Source organism: Terrapene carolina, unplaced genomic scaffold, assembly GCF_002925995.2.
Source record: "Terrapene carolina triunguis isolate 2854851 unplaced genomic scaffold, T_m_triunguis-2.0 Scaffold85, whole genome shotgun sequence".
In the NCBI taxonomy this organism is placed as follows: Eukaryota; Metazoa; Chordata; order Testudines; family Emydidae; genus Terrapene; species Terrapene triunguis.
Window position 1 is genome coordinate 33,182,866 of NW_020664436.1, and position 14,576 is coordinate 33,197,441.

General features: G+C 38.7%; 1 protein-coding gene across 1 annotated transcript in view; it reads right to left on the reverse strand.

Annotated features, from left to right (window-relative positions):
- MAP3K4 (mitogen-activated protein kinase kinase kinase 4) overlaps window positions 1-14,576 on the reverse strand; it is a 100,502-nt gene that overhangs the window by 85,237 nt on the left and 689 nt on the right. Inside the window, exons 2-3 of the mRNA XM_029911044.1 lie at window positions 12,215-12,405; window positions 1,205-2,595 (exon numbers count right to left, since the gene is read on the reverse strand). Coding sequence (XP_029766904.1) covers window positions 1,205-2,595; window positions 12,215-12,405 — 1,582 coding nt within the window. The remainder of the gene's footprint in view (window positions 1-1,204; window positions 2,596-12,214; window positions 12,406-14,576) is intronic.

Genomic DNA, 14,576 nt, shown 5'->3' on the forward strand with positions numbered 1-14,576 from the left:
TTATACCTGCCTCTGGAAATTTCCATTACATGCGTCTGACGAAGTGGGTACTCACCCACGAAAGCTTATGCTCCAATACATCTGTTAGTCTTACTGGTGCCACAGGACTCTCTGTTACTCAGTTTATTGTTTCCATCATCACTTTCCATTTAATTCACTCACAATTTTCTTTATTTAGTGTATTATAACCTGAAACAAAAAATGAAAACAAATAAGAGTCAGTGGAAAAATTGAATGGACCATTAGATCATCTACTCTGACCGCCTGTATATCAAAGGCCATAGAATTTAATCCCATATTGAGGTCTATAGCTTGTGCATGGCAAAATCACAGTTTCCAGAAAGGCATCCAGTCATTTAAAGACAAGAGGTAGAGAAGCCACCATTTGCCCCTTGGTCGTACATTCAAATGTTTAATCACCCTCACTGTTCAAAATCAACAAGGAATCCAGTGGCACCTTAAAGACTAACAGATTTATTTGGGCATAAGCTTTCGTGGATAAAAAAAACTTTTTCTTCGGTCTTTGAGGTGCCACCGGACTCCTTGTTGGTTTTGTGGATACAGACTAACACAGCTACCCCCGATACTGTTCAAAATGTGTGCCTTTCTTTCTAATTGAACTTGTCTAGCTTTAACTTCCAACCATCAGAACTTTACCAAACAATAATGGTGCTTATAGTAAATATAGTTTATGCTACATGTAAGGTTCATTCTTACTTTTGCTGAGGTCAACAGAAAAATTTCTTAATTTCATTGGTAGCTGGAATAGGCTCTTAATAGTAGTGCATCTCCTTTCTCTCATAAAATTAAAAGGATTAACTCATTAATATAAAATTATCTCAAACAAATATGGCAATTAGAATGAGCTACTGATTCTTGGAATTTACCAATCATTACTACCACTTTACATAATAAGAGTGAGACACTTTATAAATCAAATTGCAACACCTGAGAAAACACCTGTTTCTAATTAGAAGAGATTACATATCAAAGGTAAGAAACAGGTGTGTCCAGAATGAGATTTTATTTTTATTTTTAAAAAGGAGAAAAATGTAAGTCAGAAAACTGGTTTGTCAGGGAAAAATAACTGATGCTTTCCAAGCTCTTGATTCAATTGTGGTAGGTAACATTTGAAACAATACTGAGGGGGGTGGGGAGTCGAGTGAATCTACAGTATTCCCATTTATGCCAGCAAGGAACCTACCTCCAGCTGGTGATCACCCTTTACCAATGCCATACGGGCCCTTTGCAAGGAACCATGCATTAGCTTGTGAAGTCTTAAAATTAGCTTCCTCAACCCCATTTGCTTCAGTGCTTTGTCTACAAATGGCCTGTAAATAGAGGTCAAACAGTGTCTGCTGCAGCCTGCCTCGGCACTGCACTCTGGAATAACCCAACAGGCCAAGTCATCCTCTGATTCAAGCCTGTCAAGTTTCCTTGAAAAATGGTCCTGTAGCTGAAAGTCAAAATTTGGCTTATTGGTAAAATTGTTCTTGATGGCTTGTCTGAGTTCTTCAACGTTCTCCTCAGAGATTTGTTCTTCATCTTCACTTTCCTCTATGCATGTTCCGGAGGATTCTTTTACTTCCGCTTCCCTACCATCTTCCTCATCCTCTGGATCATTGTCCTTGGACGGTTGAGGAGAAGGAATTTCAAACACTGGCCAGCCAATGTCAGACAGATTCTTGATGCCCAAAACAGTTCCCATAATCCTTAGTTTCTGGTTTAAGTCTTTTGTAATGTTTAACCACAGACAGAGTGCCTGCACCCTGTCTTGGAAGTCCTTTGCAGCATACTTTTCATAGTCCTTTTGAAGGGCCTGCAGAGATGGATAAAGTGCTTCTACATACTCTAGCAGCTCCATTATCCTCTTTACTTGCTCAAAGGAGACCCGCTGACGATGGAGGTGTTCATAGTAACTTGTGTAACCCACAGCACTAGTTCCATGGGCTGCTTTGCAATGTCCTTCTCCTGAAGTACCATTGAAACTGGCTCCATTTCTTACACAGGAGAAGCTTTCATACTTCACTTTGAAGGTGAGGATTTCATTAATAATATCTGGGATGGCTTGACGGGCTGTATACAGATAGAAATCTTGGTCATTAATGCTCCGGCCTGCATGCCAAGCTTGCAGCTCAAGCCAGATCAGTTCATTGGATCGATTCAACCAGACAGAGGAGGTGTTTTCCTGTCCTCTCTGTTGTTCCCTGTCCTTTTTCTTTGAGACTGAGGTAAGCTTTAACAAAAGCCGCAAGGTTTCAAAAAATTTTAAGCGGTCTGCTGGGCAATCAGTCCTAGAAGTCTGGCGTGCAGTTCTGGCTATAGGCATGGGCACAGAGACTGGAAGCTTAGCATTGCTACAGCCAAGGCTGAGGTAAGGCTTATTGAGATCCACATCTGGAATTGATTTTTTTGGCAAGGACCCAGCAACTGAGTCTAACATGAATGAGCACTGCACATTTTTCTTGAGATCTCGTTCTGTTGTCCTAAGGGTGGCTCGGATCTTTTTCCCGTGCTTATAGCTGTGCTCTTCCACATTGTCAGTGGTTTTGCCATTGTCTTTTTGTGGAGGCTGATTTGGTGCACTCATCTTTTCTGTAAAAGAAATTGAAAAAGAATTTGACTACAGCAACATGAGGACCTTTTTTAAAGAACGCTGCTCCTTAACTACACTTCATGAGTCTTATTTTATTTGTACTTTCTATCCAGCCAAGCTTCCAAATTCTATTGTATTTCTATCATATGCTAAAATAGATAGATAGAAAACAGTTCCATAATTAAAAGTAATATTTGCATTTTGATTTTATAAGTTTAGGTAGCATTTCCTTATTATTTACAGAATGCCATAATCTCCGCTAATATAATTTATACTGTACTGTATTTGTAATGTATACCATGTATCATCATAGTATCTGATCAACTTACTGATTTTAAAAGTTATATACACAGTCATACGTTACTCTAAATCTCCATCTGCGGGAATTTAAAAAAACTGAACTGGGAAAAGCTAAATTTAAAAAATCTAGGTCAAATGTAAGGTATCTATAAAATGACCAAACAGGATTTTTCCACCTCTGAATATCCATCAATCTTAATCCACAAGTTACTGGCACAACACAATACAATAGCTCCAAAATTTTCTCTTTTAATTACACAGTCAACTGGATGCCAACAATTCATATACACAACTGAAAACCCTAGAACATATATACTTCCAAAATAAATAAATGCTGAATCCACTTAAAAATAAAGAGCACACCATTATATTGTGGGATTTTCTAACAATAGGTTTAACTCTGCAACCACTGGTAAGAACATTTTGCAGTACTAAATAAAATTATAATAAAATTGACTTCTAATTATAATTACCTCTTTTGCTGCACGTGGCAGCTGGAGTCAGTGACTAAGCAGCAATCCAGAGGGCACAGAGGGACTAATGGCCTGGAGGCAGACTGACTGTAAAGGTCGGGGCCTTCTTTAGTTTCTTGCATACAGTATTTACAAAATGGGGAAATCGGCAAGTGACCAAAATGTGAAATTGTCGAAGTTACATCACTGAGTATTTTGTCTGATGCCAGTAACTCTCCTTTCTTTACACTGAATACATTAGAAGTGTAATAAAGTGGTATCTGCAAGCTGTAACAGTCAGAACAGTGTACCCAATGACCTAGATTCTAACATCTCAGTAGCATCTTATTGAAAATATTTTAGTAATGATGGAATGCTAATTACAATTCAGCACTTTTTAAAATATATATCTAGTACGCTTAAGGGAGCCAACACTAGCTGTACCACAACCAGATGGAAACGTATCACAAGCTGTTATTTCCCTATAACAGAGAAACAATGCAAAATGCTGTAAACATCCCACGTTGCCAGTGCAGGATTATTCCCTATATTGAGTACATTCCCATACCTTTCCTTACAGAAAGTATCTGCATTATAGCCCTGATAGAAATCAGGGAGGTGGCCACTAATCAAGGTTCTCCTCAAACTCTGTGCATGCACAGCCTCTGCTAGCAGATACCCTTCACAGACTGATGGCCTGCTGCATAAAAGTCCAGCCACTGGTCTCCCCTTTCACAAAACAGTCAGAGGAAAAACTGGTGGTGGTACCCCTCTCCTTATTTGTTTTAGCCCAGTGGTTAGGGCACTCACCTGGAATGTGGGAGTCCCTGGTTCAATCCCCCCTTTTACCTGACAGGGAGTAGGAATTTGAATTTGGGTCTCCCCCACTGCAGGAGAATGCCCTAGTCATTGGGCTATGGGGATTTCTCAATCTCTCCTCTCAAAACTGTTCCACTTTTTGTAAAATAAATAGTCCTTGAAGAAGGGATTTTAAGGGCATGTCTATATGGTGATTTAGTGTACGGCAAGCTGGGATGTAAATCTACAGTGCTCTAGCCTGCCACACACAAAGTGGCTATGTGGAGCCTGCTGCCTTGCGCAGCAGAACTATCAGCACTACCTTCTTCTCTGACTGTTCTGTGGGTCTTCTGCTTGCTTTTGTCAAAATGCCTGAAAGGCTAAATGAAATGTTTCAGAATGAAACATTCTGTTTTGACGTACCAAAACATTTTGACTTTTTTAGTTTGGTTGAAACTATTTGGCAAACTCTATACAAATTTGCAAATAGTTTTGGCAAACCAAAACTGCATTTTTTGGGGCATTGTTTTAAAATTGTCAGCCAAGTCTAGTGATAAGTGTGGGAAATGGAATGAATGAGGAAGAAGAATGAGGCCTGGTCTACATATGAAAATAGCATTGTGTCAGCAACTGGTTTTGTAGAATCAGTGCTGCTCACGGATTTAAGTGTAAGTGCAGAGGACAAAAACTGTGTTTGGACTCTGTTCAGCTATACCTCTTACTAACGCTATACTATTTCCCATGTAGACAAAGCTGAATCAATAGAGAGGCAGAAGGGCGGAACAAGTGACCACCAACTCTGCTGAAATCTTCTCCATCCAAACCTGTCTCTCTTCTCATCTTCACTATTAATTGCAATCCCTGTTTTATAGGCTATCCAGGTCCCAAAGCTCCATGTTCTATCAAGTGCAGAATGCTACCACCCACCTTCTCATGCATACAAAGAAGCATGACCTTCTTCAAAAAACTCACTCATATGAAGGATATAAATTTAAAATGTGCCCTCCACTTTATAAATCTCTCCATGGACCCACTCCAATCTACTTATCAGAACCTGCTCTGACCATCCTACCTTTTCCTTATATCACTCACCTATTCTCTGTCCCACTGCACAATCTCACACCTTCTTTACCACAGCTTCTGCCACCTGGAATAGCCTTCTTGTGTATCTCAATTTCAGACTCTCCAGCTCATTTTAAAAGTGAGGAGAAATCTATTTTCTCTCTTTCTTGCCTCTAGCTGAATTTCTCTCTACTACTGCTATTTAATATTTAACTTGGTATTTATATGTAATGATTAAGCAGCATTTTTGGGTGTAGTTTATATGACAGATGCTGTAAAATAGCCCTTACATAGAATAAAGTTGTGTTGTCTTGGTTACCAGATATGTTATCAACAAAACTTTGGCTTTGTCTATTTCTTTCCCTGGAAAATGTTGACATCTTTGGAATGGATGTAACTGCTGCTTGGTATAAAAATCATTCCTTCCTCTTTTTCTGCCTCTGCTCCCACACCCTGGCATTCTCCCACCTCTACCCTTTTTTGGAGAATGAGGAAGAGAAATAAGGAGACCCTATGCTGGAGGTCTATTCACATTCTTATATGTCCAGTATGTGGACGCAGGTTTCTTAATTACAAATCATCTTTTTTATTATAGTATCACTGAATTCTACTATAGTATCACTGAATTATTTTTAGGCACCCATTATAAGGAATTCCAGCACGTGTACTTAATGATCAGATTGTTCAGCAACTGATATCTTCCTTTTTCCTTGTCCAACTAGGCAGAATATAATTCTGAAGTGCAACATTAAACACTTAAAAAATCCATGAAAGATGCCTTTTGCCCCTGACCCTTAGTAAAATTTCTTTCAAGACAGGGAGCTTATTTTTTCATTGTTCAATTTGCTTTGTGCATTTGACAGCATGTGTGTGTAGCCAGTTTCACAGATTCTTCTATATAGTCAGTCGATTGTCCCTTTTTTCTGTGCAAGACTCACAGCAGCAGGCTAGAGAAAACACATTTAAAAAACAAAAACGCCATTGTAAAACCACAAAAGGCCAGGGGAACCTAATTAGAGATGTAGAACATGACATTACTTTTAACTTTTTTTTTTAACTGACTAGATTTCAAGTTGATGTGTGTTTTTTATTTTAAAGGACAAGAGAAAAAGATAGCCCGGGTTTAAAAATGTTAGCATTTAAATGGCCCCTATTAAGCTTTGACATCTCATTTAGGTGAGTTTACAGTTATTATTGTTTGGTCAGAGACAGATATTTTACAAGGCTCAGTTTGGCTAACTAGGCAGTAGAACATTGGTTTACACTGTGATAGAATTTGCAGAAAATTATGCAATGTAGCAAAAAAAACTGAGGAAAGATTGAAACTGCAGGAGATACAATTTGTTTAATTTCTGTAATTTTCTCCTGTGGTCAATATTAAAAAGTGCAATTCTACCCACAAATGGGACTTCTAGGAAGAATGGCATCATGGGTTTTCATGTTTGCTGTTGCTCCATGCATCCAATTTGCTCAGTTTGCAAATGTAGACAAACAAACAAAGTTTTTTCTAAGTGCCAGTGTCACGGACTCACTCTGCTTTGACAGCCAAGCTGAGTTCGTCCTCTCTCACACACCACCATAAGCTAAGGGTCTTCCAGGTCAAACTATAACCTCAGTTACACTTGTCAACCGTACAGTTTTCAGTCCAGGCAGAGGGTTTCTCCATGTTACTTTCTGCACAGTCTCTGGGGATAATGCTCTGATAAGTATGTTCGTTAAGGATGGGAGGATTTATTTTTAATAATAATCTACTGTCCAAGGCTAAAAACAGAATTGGCACCTGACCACTGTGTTGGGTAACAGCAAAAGCCGTGGCTGCTAAGTCCATGCACTAGTCCACCACAAACTCATTAGCTAGCGATATTATCTTTGGAAGAGACCTTAATCAGCCATGGTCCAGAAGGGCAAGAATAAATCATCATACCAGAACACTGTGGTTCTAGTGAAGCAACTGGCAGCCAGTAAAGTACTAAGAACCATTGATGAAACTTCCAAGTCCCTTCTGAGAGTGGCTATCTTCCTGTCCATGGCATCTTTTCAGAAAAAAGTCTCCCTCAGCAAGAATCATCATGTCTTTTGCCAGGGATACTACTGCTCTATCAGCCTTAGGGAGGATAAAAAGAATGACAGAAATGTAGAGCTGGAAGGGCTCTTGGGTGGTCATAAAGTCCAGCCCCTTGTGCTGAGGCAGGGCAATGTATACCTTGACCATACCTAGACTGGTGTTTGTCCAACCTGTTCTTAAAAATCTCCAATTCTGGGGATTCCATAACTTCCCTTGGAAGCCCATTCCAGAGTTTAATTACCTTTGTAGTTAGAAAGTTTTTCCTAATATGTAACCTAAATCTCCCTTGCTGAAGGTTAAGCTCATTACACTTCTTGTCCTACCTTCAATGGATAATGGAGAACAATTAATCACCATCCTCTTCACAACAGTCCTTAATCTATTTGAAGACTGTTATCCAGTCCCCTCTTGGTCTACTTTTCTCAAAAGTAAATATGACCAGATTTTTAACCTTTCCTCATAGGTCAGGTTTTCTAAATTTATCATTTTTGTTGCTTTCCTCTGGACACTCCAATTTCTCCATATCTTTCCTGAAGCATGGCTCCCCAAACTGGACACAGTACTCCAGCTGAGACCTTACCAGTGTCGAGAATAGTGAGATAATTACTTCCTTGTCTTACATACAACACTTCTGTTAATACACCCTAGAATGATATTAGCCTTTTTCGCAAATGCATCACATTGTTGGCTCATGTTCAATTTGTGATCCACTATAACCCCCCAGATACCTTTCAGCAGTACTACCACCTAGCCAGTTATTCCCCATTTTGTAGTTGTGCATTTGAATTTTCCTTCCTAATTGCAGAACTTTGCACTTGTCTTTACTGAATTTCATCTTTCTGATTTCACACAAATTCTCTAATTTCTCAAGGTTGTTTTGAATTCTAATCCTGGCCTTCAAAGTGCTTGCAAGCACTCCCAGCTTGGTGTCATCTGCAAGTCTTATAAGCATACTCTCTACTCCATTATTCAAGTCATTAATGAAAATATTGACTAGTACCAGACTCCAGACCCAGGACCGACCCCTGTAGGACCCCACTAGATACCGCCTCAGAGTTTGACAGTGAACCATGGATAACTACTTCTTGAGTATGATCTTTCTACCATTTGTGCACCTAGCTTATAGTAATTTCATCTATATCACATTTCCCTGGTTTGCTTATGAGAATGTCATACAGGACTGTATCAAAGGTCATACTAAAAATCAAGAGATATCACATATACTGCTGCCCACCATCCACTAAGCCAATCACCCTCTCAAAGAGAAAATTAGGTTGGTTTAGCATGATTTGTTCTTGATAAATCCATGTTGGCTATTCTTACTTATCCTCTAGGTGCTTACAAATAAAAATTTGAAAATTTGTTCTGGTATCTTTCCAGATATCAAAAGTTAGACTAATTGGTCTTTGCATTCCAGGACCCTGATGAGTTTCAGAGATTCTCTACAAAACCTTCTACCTTTGTTGGGTACTTTCTATTATTCTTGAATGATCCATTCAAAGGAGGAACAAATGGGTATGGTAAATTACATCTTCAGTTTTGAACGAAAGATCTCATTGGTGGCTCCCACTTCCTCTATATGGTTTCAAAAAGGTCTGGAAGCAAAATAACCTATCCTGTTTCTCTTGCTCTGAGTTATCATGGTCCAAATTTGAGAGTTCTCATTTTTGAGGGGAGAGCTAGAGCTCATGGAAGCAGATAATATTCTAAAGCACTGTGTCTTTTCTTGGGCTGTTTGTTGTTTTGGTGAGGGAGAGACAAGCATCAAAAGGTCAGTTTCTTCTTATCTTTTGAGTCACAGCTCACAAAGAAGTCATGAGCCCCAGTTCTCATCATCCAATATCCCTAGGAGAGCCCAGATTTTCCTATTCAGAAGGAGAATCCTAAAGGATGTTAGATTCTTTACAAAGTGACTCAATTATTCCTTAAAAACCTGGGCGGGGACCATGGAATTTTTTCCTTTGGAAAAGCAAGTCTGGGGCAAGGAATAAGGGGCATGTGGATATGACCTGAAGAGTCCTTGATTACTGAAGGAGGTTCAGTCTGGCTACTTCCAAGAGCTGAGGAGGATTAATCTGATCTTCTGGAGGTGTCTCCAGAAGAGCCCCAAGAGGTGTGAGGGAATGCATAGACTCCAACAAACTGTCCAGACTCTAAACTCATTCCCCTGGCTAAGCAAAGGTCCATGCCTGGGAGCAACTGTAGCACCAATAATTGGCCTTATTCTGAAAGCTTTGTTAATTCTCAGTTAACTGCAGGATAGAAGTAATTTCATGTTAAAGTAAAATTTAATCAACTCAAGACAGCCAAACAAAATGCTTCGTGATCTGTTTCAAAAACAGTTTGTTTGGTGCTTCATTTAAAGCAAATATTATACAAACTCAGCCTAACTAGAAAGCATTTGTTTTAGTTCAGAAATAAGGAGAGTAATTTCAGTTAGTTCTTTAGTGATAGAAGACTTTCACCCCTCCATCAACTGCCTCAGATTCCCTGCCTCAGCACATTATCTGCAAATTCTATACAAAAGGAAAAAAAGGCCTAATAATTTTTAAAATATTATGAATACAACTAAAAATGTATTATATTCCACTGAACCAACAATGTGCCAGACATCCCCCTGCCTTCCATACACACACACAACAGATCTCATCCTACACAGCTTGAAATCTATCAGCAGAACTTTATCAACATAGATAAAGTTAACCAACAAAAGAAAATTAGTCTTAATTGATATCATGCTCCTCTCTCTCACAAAGATACAAACTCTTGATATATACTCTCGGTATTTCAATTCCCTTGAACATACCAAAACTGGTATGAATTACAGCTGCAGTTACTCTGATTTATATTTTCTTAGTTCAGAGACTGAAGTTATGTTACCATGGTATTAAAATCACATGAAGGCAAGAAAAGCTATTGATAAATTGCTACATGCAAAATTAGACAGGCTTTAATATTTCACAAAAAAGAGTTTAAAAAGGCACAATTAAAACCCAGTAAAATGAGTTTAACAGCTCAAATGACTATACAGCTAATAACAGGTACAGTGTGCCTTCTTTTAAGTTCTACTATAAAGAAGGGGTCTTTTGGGAATGACACTGTAAGGATGACCTTATACAGAAGATGCCTAAAATAGTGAGGAACCAAAACTTTTGGAACAAGTTCAGTATAAATACTCCATTATTATGAATAGTTGCATTAGACAGCTCCACTCCCAGAACTTTTAAATGAACACTGTGTGTATCCTTGATTCTGCTAAAGCATTTACCTTTTTTCTACTCTATATTCTGGCAAAACAATCCTTTTAGTAAACATACATTCAACATTAAGATTTCATGTATACACTAAAAAAACTGCCTTAAAAACAAAATTTCAGCTGGTGCAGTTGTGCCACCCTTGTAACTTTATCAAACATAATTCTAAAATTATTTCTAAAAAACTGTAGGTATATCCTGTATGACGACAACAATGAACCAATCATCTTTTAAAAAACAGCTTTAACAAAGCTTTGCCACCAATATGAATAGCACTTTTTTTTTTTTTTTTTAAAGTAAAGTGGCACTTTCAGTAGAGCAGATGCCACATGTGTTCTGATGAGGTTTTCTATCAGAAGTCTGACAACTAACGATAGTTAACATGAGCAAAGTTAAAGAACGCCAACTTAAAAATTCATGCTTCTGGATGAAAATGTTTACCTATTGTTGTCAGATAACATTACCTATGTATCTGTTGTTACCTAATATTATAAATGATTATGGGACATTATGTTTATTTTTATCAGCTTGTTTATGCTATGTCTTTGACAGCTCTTCCTATATAGTTAAGTTCACTGTATAGCCAGTCAATTTCTCCCAGTTTGTGTGGATCTTTCACACAGCAAAAAAAAAAGGGGGAACAATTAAAGAAACACAACAGTGTATTTGTAAAACCACAAAATCTCGAGAATTTGAAAATATTTTTAATTACATTTCTTAAATTGGCTAGAGTGGAGAGTGTCCCTTTAATATTTTCTCACTTTAAAGATATGAATGTTTGTAAAGCACCTTTGAGATCCTTGAATGGAAGATGCTATAAAAGTGCAAAGTATATTGAGAAAAGCATGTCTGGCTGCCTGATATTATAAAATGCTATCAATTTAATATTACAAGCAACAACTTTGAAAATTATTACTATTCTGAACCCAGGTAATAGGATTCCATTCTCTTAAAATCACTCAGTATATAGTAGTAAAAGAGACAGTATATAAGAACAGTTTCAGGAAAGCCACTTCTGTTAGTGACACACTTGTATTCAGTGAGATCCTGCAAGCCAGTTAAGGACCAGCAGGTCTAGAACCCAGGTCTGGAGAGCTGCCAGGCAGCAGATAGCTCTATGCACACTGGTAAGAAGAGAACAGTTAAGTTCACTGAGAAAACTTGGACAAAGTGACCAGCATTTCCTAATAATCAACAATACCATGGGAACCTCCATGATTCTGAACCCATCTTTCTCTGTGCAATCTCCTCCTGGCAAATATGTCTAAACACCAAGTCTACTTGTAAAATTGAGGTTACAGTAAAAGGTGGGGGGGGGGGGGGGGAAACTAATAGAACACAAAAAATAGCAAAGAAACTGGTTGTTAGTCTCTGCCTGAAATTGCATTATACCATGCACAGTAAAAATGCTGTGCATCATTCACTGACACTGTATAATAAGCTGAATAATTTTGCTCAAAATGCTTGTCTGCTTCCCAGTGTATTTTCCTATGTATGTACCTGTATGTACACTTACTAGTGTGGTTAGCCAGTATCTATAGTTTGTTAATAGAATAAAAAATTAACAAAACTAAATGGTCTGTAACAAGTTCATAGTAAGAAGTGACTACTGAATGGTTACAAAAAATATATATACTACTACTACTACTTTTAAATAAAAGTTTTTTTTTAAAAAAAAGTCACACACCTTTCAAAGTGGAGCGGCTAGTAGGTTTCCCAACGTTATTTTTCTGGTGCTTTGTTGACATACGTTTCATCTGTCGGGATGTGCTAGGAGGAGAGGTCCCATAGAAAATGTCAGCACTGGCTTCATCTGATAATTCCTCAGGTTCAGATTCAGAAATTTTGCAAGCAACATCTTCTGACTTGCACTCTGGTCTGAACAAGGGAAAAGAAAGTCAGAATATGGAGTTAAAAAAAATTAGCTAATTACTTTAGAAAGCCAACCCACTAATATGTCACCTCCCCACATCTGTACTTTCCTGCCACTCCCATGTAACAACTCTTTTTACCAGCAAGTTTGCTGATAAACACAACAAGTTTGCTTTCACCGCCCACTAATGCAGTTTTGTTACCATCCTGTGTGCAGTGTATATGTAGTACTTGTCATACATGTAAATAAGAAAACTTTTCATGGAAATAACAAAAGTTACCATATAGGCCTACTATACAGGTATAGGCCTACTATACAGGTAAGAGAATTAGGCATTTTAAAAAATGTGTGTGTAAGAAAAAAATTGTGGGAAACCAAAAGTCAAATAAGGGATGGATAATTTTAAGCAAGGCTCAAAAAATGTATCTAACTACTGAACACTACCAGAGTTAAATTGGTCATTGTCCAACTCCAGTCCTCCACTACACTTTGATCTCCACTCCCTCTCATAGGCATTGCCTAAGTCCATCAAGGGAAGCACTCCACTCTGTCCAGTACTCTCACATCAGGGAGAGGGAAGTTCCGTGCCTATTCCATCAATTTCAATATAAAATAAGTTTCTTCTTGGCCCAATCTCTTGTTTCCTGCTTGTAGTATGAAAATAGTAACCCCCCCTCATAGGAGGTTTTATTTTGCTTGTTAACAGTTTTTTGTTTTGTTTTTTAAAGTCTACCTTGATTGTTAGGGATAGCTTTATATATTATACAAATCTTCCCAGCTCTTTTGAAGTATTACATGCATACACATACACACACACACAAACACATTAAAATGAATTAAGACGACAAGCACAAGCTCCTGACAGAAGGAGTTGTCTTTTCTCTAACTCCAATCCTGTAAACTCTTAGACATATGCTTAGCTTTACCTCTGTGAGCGGCCCTATCGATTTCAATGGAACTACTTACGGTAGTAAATTAAATACATGCATGTTTGCTGGATCATGGCCCACGTCTGTCTAGTGCACAGCACAATGGGGTCCCAATCCCAACTGGGGCCTTTGGGGGCTTCCATAATATAAATATTACAATAGATGAAGCAAGTAACACTGCCTATAGTTAATGGTGCCTGACACTTCTGATTATAAAATACTCCATCTTCAGTTGCTTGTAATTTTGCCAAAATTTCCAATCTTGATTTTAAAATGGTCAGTGATGGAGAATCCCCCACAACACTTGGTAAGCTGTTCCACTGGTTAATTTTCACCTTTAAAAATTCACACCTTATTTACAGTCTGAATTTGCCTAGCTTCCACTTATGCCCATTGAATCACATTATGCCTTTCTCTGCTAGACTGAAGAGCCCATTATTAAATATCTGTTCCCCACACAGGTACTTACAAACTGCTCAATTCACCCCTTAATTTTCTCACTGTTAAGCTAAATAGATTGAGCTCCTCCTTGAGTCTATCACTGTAAGGCATGTTTTCTACTCCTTCTGTCATTCTCGTGACTCTTCTCTGAACCCTCTCCAATGTATCAACACCCTTCTTGAATTGTGGGCATCACTACCAGACACAGTATTCCAGAAGAGGTCACACTTGTGCCAAATATAGAGGTAAAATAACCTCTCTACACTTACTCAAGATACCTGTTTATGCATCCCAAGGATTCATTAGCCCTATTGGCCCCAGTGTTGTACTGTGAGCTGTTGTGACTACTGGGTCTACAAAGTGTACCCTTATTGTAAGCTCAAATGTAAAAAAAAAAATATATATATATATATATGAATGTGCATAAGATGCTACAATAACCAGGGAAAATAGGTCCAGTGTTTACAACACTGAATGTAATAACAAGCGGAAATGTTGGATTAGTCTAAAACAGAGGTTCTCAAACTGTGGTCCGCGGATAGTTCCCCCTAAGGTGCGTGCCTGGGCAGCCGCACACGAAAGAAAGAAGGGCCACTAATTAGGTGCCTGGACCCTGGAGAAGACGCACATGTAAGGTGAGGTGGTGGCCTCAGGGGGAAAAGGTGGGAGGGGGAAGTGGGGTGAGAAGAGGGGGTGGGGGGAATTTGGGACTTGCAAGGATGCAGTGGCCAGAGAAAGAGGGGGAGAGACCCCCCCCTTCCCAGCCTCAGCTCGGGGGCCGCCCCAGTGGGGAGAGACCCCCCCCC